Source organism: Eimeria acervulina, genomic scaffold (genome assembly GCF_000499425.1).
Source record: "Eimeria acervulina Houghton genomic scaffold, Eah_scaff1201, whole genome shotgun sequence".
NCBI classification, from domain to species: domain Eukaryota; phylum Apicomplexa; class Conoidasida; order Eucoccidiorida; family Eimeriidae; genus Eimeria; species Eimeria acervulina.
In genome coordinates, this window is record NW_013550334.1 from 4,247 (window position 1) to 9,497 (window position 5,251).

Below are 5,251 nucleotides of genomic sequence, written 5' to 3' on the forward strand. Positions count from 1 at the left end.
TTTTCCTTGGATCTCTAAAACCCTCTTAAAAGAAATGTCATATAAACAACTACTCCTACGGGTAGCCCAGTATGCACCCAGTGCGGTCCTCCTGCACACAAACCCTAAACCCTAAACCCTAAACCCTAAAAATTACACCCCACAAATTAAACCCTAAAGTGGGAACGCTACACAAAGACAAAGAAACCCTAAATAAGGAAAACAAAACCCTAAACCCTAAACATTAAATCATTACCAAGATGAAAGAAACCCTAAACCCTAAACCCTAAACCCTAAACCCTAAACCCTAAGAACGAAACCCTAATCCCCCGAATCATGATGTGTGCGAACTCTACTTCCAGCCCCCTCCTCCACCCAACCCCCTAACCCCCAACCCCTAACTCCCAGACCCACAAACCCTAAACCCTAAACCCTAAACCCTAAACCCTAAACCCTCACTTGTGGTTTGTGAATGTGAGGGGAACCTCGCAGTTGCGGAAGACCGTCATCTGTGCGCCTTCTTCTCTCCAAATGTCGTTGAGGGTTTTGTGTTTTTTAATTTGTTTAGACAGGAAGAAAGGATCGTCTGGAAGTTGAGGGTTTAGGGGCTCCGAGGGTTTAGGGTTTAGGGCCTCCCATGCACTTTCATAGTCCTCCTCAGCCTTCAACGCCTCCTCCATAAAAGGCAGCAAACCCTCCTCTGCTGCTGCTGCTCTTGCTGCTGCTGCTGCTGCTGCTGCAGCAGCGCTTCTCCGACGTCCCACACGCCCACTTGCGTGCAGATCGAGATCGGGATCGTTTGTGGGGTCGGGATCGGGATCGTTTGTGGGGTTGGGATCGTCTCCTCCATCGTTTCTTCCCGTTTCTTCTCCTGGCCTTCTTATTATAACACTCGGAGCTGCACCCTCCTCAAACAAACCTAAACCCTCATTCAACTCCCAAGTACGCCTTGGGGTTTCAAACCCAAACACTCCCCAACCCTTCTTATCTTCACCTTTCAAAGGGGGCCCCCCTTGGGGGCCCCCCTCTTTAAGGGGGCCCCCCTCTTTAAGGGGGCCCCCCTCTTCACATTCAAGGGGGCGCCCTTCACCTTCAAAGGGGCCCCCTTCATTTTCTAGGGGGCCCCCCTCTTCTAGAGGGCCCCCCACTTCAAGGGGGGCCCACTCTTCTAGGGGGCCCCCCACTTTAAGGGGGGCCCCCACTCTTAGGGGGCCCCCCTCTTCTAGGGGGCCCCCAACTGCTAGGGGGCCCCCCTCTTCTAGGGAGCCCCCAACTGCTAGGGGGCCCCCCTCTTCTAGGGGGCCCCCCACTTTAAGGGGGCCCCCCGCTGCTAGGGGGCCCCCCTCATCTAGGGGGCCCCCCTGGTTGGTAGGTTTATTGAGGGATCTGTTTGTGTTTGTTTGTTCTGAAGAATTTGAGTTTATTAATCTGCTGATTGTTTGCTGGGTTTCTGTCTGCAGCAGCGGCAGTGCAGGCGCATGCACGAGCTGCGCTAGCTGCTGCAGCTTAGCTTTAGCAGCAGCAGGAGCAGCAGCAGGAGCAGCAAAGGGATCGAAGGAGACAGTTGGGGGGTAGAGAGCATTTGCTGCAGCAAGGGCTCCAGCAGCAAACTCTTTTACACATGCTTCTCTAAATAAATAGGGGCGGGGAGCGATGCTGTGCAGCTGCTGCTGGTGCTGCACGTACACCTCAGCAAGGGCCAGCGGCAAAGGCATATCAGCATCTCCTTCTGCTGCTGCTGCTGCTGCTTCTCCTGCTGCTGCTCCCCCTGTTGCTGCTGCTGCTGCTGCTGCTGGGGGTGCATCCGCTGCGGCTTCAGATGCCCAGCCGCTGTCGTCATGGTGGTGCTGCTGCTGCTGCACTAGCTGCCGTCGCTGCTGCTGCTGCTGCTGCTGTTGCTGCTGCTGCTGCTGCTGCTGCTTTATTTGCTGCCTTCTGTGGCGAATGAGTGTAGCTACAATTGTTTTTTTTGTTTGCTGCTGATTATAATTTAAGAACTCAGCAAACACCGAGTTGCAGCCTTCGACAGCAACGGGGGCCCTCATAGGGTCTGCATAATGCCCGGTACCTACGCGCTTGGGGGGCCCCCTGCTCTGCTGCTGCTGCTGCTGCTGCTGCTGGTGCTGCTGGTGCTGCTGCTGGTGGGGGCGGTGCTGCTGCAGCTGAGGGTCCCAGAAGGAAGCTGTGCTGCTGCAGTCTTCTTCACCTGCTGCTGTTGCTGCTGCTGTTGCTGCTGTTGCTGCTGCTGCTTTGGGAAAAGGGGTTTGCTGCTCCCGCTGCTGCTGCAGCAGCTGCTGCCGCTTCTGCTGCAGCCGACGGGTGGCTGGGCCCCTCAAGCGAAGGGGTGAGAGAAAGAAGGGTGAAGATATTATACACCGCGCAGCCATCTCTAAACCCTAAACCCTAAACCATAAACCCTAGGGAAATAGGCAAGAAGAATGAGAGAAGCAAAGAAGGCCCCATCGGAAGCAAGAATACAAACAAACAGCCCCAACTAGGGTTTAGGGTTTAGGGTTTAGGGTTTAGGGTTTAGAAGTTAAGACCTCTGCAGAGAGCTGAGGAGCACGAAGAGCTCTCCAGCCATATTGTGCGGTTATAGAGCGCTCCAGGGGCCCAAACCCTAAACCCTAAACCCTAAAAGGCAAACCCTAAACCCTAGACCCTAAACCCTAAACACTAAACCCCCTTCTAAACCATGGCTTCTTAAGAAGAAACCCTAAACCCCTTCTAACCCTCGAAGACCGGAGGCGCAGATTTCGCTCAGCAGAAGACACTCCCGACCCAAAACCCTAAACCCTAAACCCTAAACCCTAGCCGAAAACCCTAAACCAAAAACCCTAGACACTAAACCCTAAACCCTAAACCGTAGATCCTGAATTTTATACCGTAAACAAAACTGTAGACAATGATAATTAAGCCATAAACCATAAACCCTAAACCCTAAACCCTAGACCCTAAACCCTAAACCCTAAACCCTCGTGGGCTGGACACTGGGGGCCCCCCCTGGACCTCTAAACCGCTGCAATGGTGAGGAGAGCAGACAGAGGGGGTAAATAGAAAGAAGAAGCTGTTTAATATTAAAAATTATTAATTTTATTAATCTTATTTGTTTATTTTTTGCTTTGTTCTTCTCTCTCGATGCAGTCGCGCCAGGGTTAGCTGCTGCTGGCCGCTGTTGAGACACCGCAGCAAACCCTAAACACTAAACCCTAAACCCTACACCCTAAACCCTAAACCCTAAACCCTAAACCCTAAACTGTGAACAACAACAGACATCTTAGGGCTTTACAGCAGAGCAGACACCCTCCAAAGACTCCTCTTACCGCAAATGCAGTAACAACGCTCGCCAGTCGAGGGTTTAGGGTTTAGGGTTTAGGGTTTACAGGACCCTAAACCCTTTGGTCTTCTGCCCCTCCCAAACCCTTAAACAAAGTCCAAAATGGCGGCAGCTTCAAGATGCTGCGAGTTCCACTTCGTGAACCTCACCAGGTGAGGAGGGTTTAGGGTTTAGGGTTTAGGGTTTAGGGGTCTCACTGTCGGTGGATGGGGCTGCAGAGGGCGGAGTTTTCTGCATTAACACGTTAGGGCCAAGGGTTTAGGGCCTTGAAGGCGCCTCATGGAATAGGGTTTAGGGTTTAGGGTTTAGGACTGGGTTTAGGGTTTTCTGTGTAGGGCTTAGGGTTTAGGGTTTACTGTGTAGGGTTTAGGGTTTAGGGTTTAGGGTTTAGGGTTTGGGATTCAGCGCCACCTTCTATCGGCATCTTCACATGCTGCATCATGGAACTTGGCAGCGCCAGCCGATCGAAGCAATTCGTGAGTGTCCCTTCAGGGTTTAGGGTTTAGGGTTTAGGGTTTAGGGTTTAGGGTTTAGCACAGACAGACAGAGCTCCGCTAGCAAACGCACAAGCTCCAGCAGCACCAGCAGAAAAACCACCACCACATCAGCGCAGCAGCAGCAGCGCAGCAGCAGCAGAGCAGCAGCAGCAGCAGCGGCAGCAGCAGCAGCAGCAGCAGCAGAGCAGCAGCAGCAGCAGCAGCAGCAACAGCAACAGCAGAGCAGCAGCCGAGCTTGCCGGCGAAGCTTTGGAGGGACCTTTAGGGTTTAGGGTTTAGGGTTTAGGGTTTAGGGTTTAGGGCTTTGCGTTTCAGACTCCCGCCAGGAGATGGTTTGTCTGGCTGAGGCCAACAGGTCCCTCGGCAGTTTCAGCGGGAAGGTGTGCTGCTGCTGCTGCTGCTGTGCTGCTGCTGCTCTGTTGCTGCTGCTGCTGCTGCTGCTGCTGCTTCTGTTTGTGCGTTTGCTGTCGGTGTTGTTTCTGTTTGTGCATGCGCTGCTGCTGTTATTGGTAGCAATTTGCTGCTCCCGTTGCTGCTGCTTTCTTGCTGCTGCTGCTGCAGTACACGAAATCAGCAACAGCAGCAGCAGCAGCAGCAGCAACAGCAGCAACAGCAGCAGCAGCAGCAGCAGCAGATGTTTGTGCGGCTTTGTTTGCAGATTCAATATGCAATGGTTTTGGCTGGGGTTGAATATATCATTTGCTCAGAGTTCGAAATACCCGTCTTGGGTGACAGCAAGTCCGACAAACTAGGGTTTAGGGTTTAGGGTTTAGGGTTTAGGGTTTAGGGTTTATTGTGTTTGCTGGAACCCTGCTATGCCTCTTGCTTCACTCTTGAAGCTGCAAACAAGTATGGCGTACTGCATGCTACCGCACCTTCTTTAGGGTTTAGGGATGAGGGTTTAGGGTTTAGGGTTTAGGGTTTAGGGTTTGGTGCAGGCACGTGAGCGCGATGGGGTGTAATGTAGACGCCAGGGCTCAGGGTTTACCCGAAGCAAAGACTTTGTTTGATTTATCTTTTTCTTCAGGGGCCTCTGCTTTCAGCAGCGTAACTTCCACTATCTGCTGCTGCTGCTGCTGCTGCTGCTGCTGTTGCTGCTGCTGCTGCTGTTGATGCTGATGATGTTGCTGGTGCTGCTGTTGCTGCTGCTGTGTTGCTGCTGCTGCTGTTGATGCTGATGATGTTGGTGCTGCTGCTACTGCTGTTGCAGCAGCTGCTACTGATGTTGCTAATGCTGGTGTTAGAATTGTTAGGGTATAGGGTATAGGGTTTAGGGTTTAGGGTTTAGGGTTTAGGGTTTTGTTTTGTTTCTTCAGTTTATCGTCACAGTGAGGGAGACGCCAGAAGGAAGCGAATATCTACAAAGTATTTTATCTCTTTCTTTGTTCATATTATTATATATATTATTTAATATAAATATATATATATATATATATAT

General features: G+C 51.8%; 2 protein-coding genes across 2 annotated transcripts in view; one reads left to right on the forward strand and one right to left on the reverse strand.

Moving 5' to 3' along the window:
• The window catches only part of EAH_00056970 (glycine cleavage T-protein domain containing protein, putative), a gene marked incomplete at both ends in the record, with an annotated part of 6,542 nt that extends 4,176 nt beyond the window's left edge, over positions 1-2,366 (reverse strand). Inside the window, 2 exons of the mRNA XM_013397453.1 lie at positions 78-91; positions 623-2,366. Of these exons, the coding sequence (XP_013252907.1) occupies positions 78-91; positions 623-2,366 (1,758 nt within the window). The remainder of the gene's footprint in view (positions 1-77; positions 92-622) is intronic.
• Positions 2,367-3,418: 1,052 nt separating this feature from the next.
• EAH_00056980 (hypothetical protein, conserved) lies at positions 3,419-4,759 on the forward strand (the record flags this gene model as incomplete). The annotated part of the gene is made up of 5 exons (XM_013397454.1): positions 3,419-3,468; positions 3,722-3,792; positions 4,129-4,195; positions 4,375-4,541; positions 4,752-4,759. The coding sequence occupies 5 exons, from the start codon at positions 3,419-3,421 to the stop codon at positions 4,757-4,759; spliced, it is 363 nt and encodes a 120-aa protein (XP_013252908.1).
• Between the last annotated feature and the right edge of the window lie 492 nt (positions 4,760-5,251).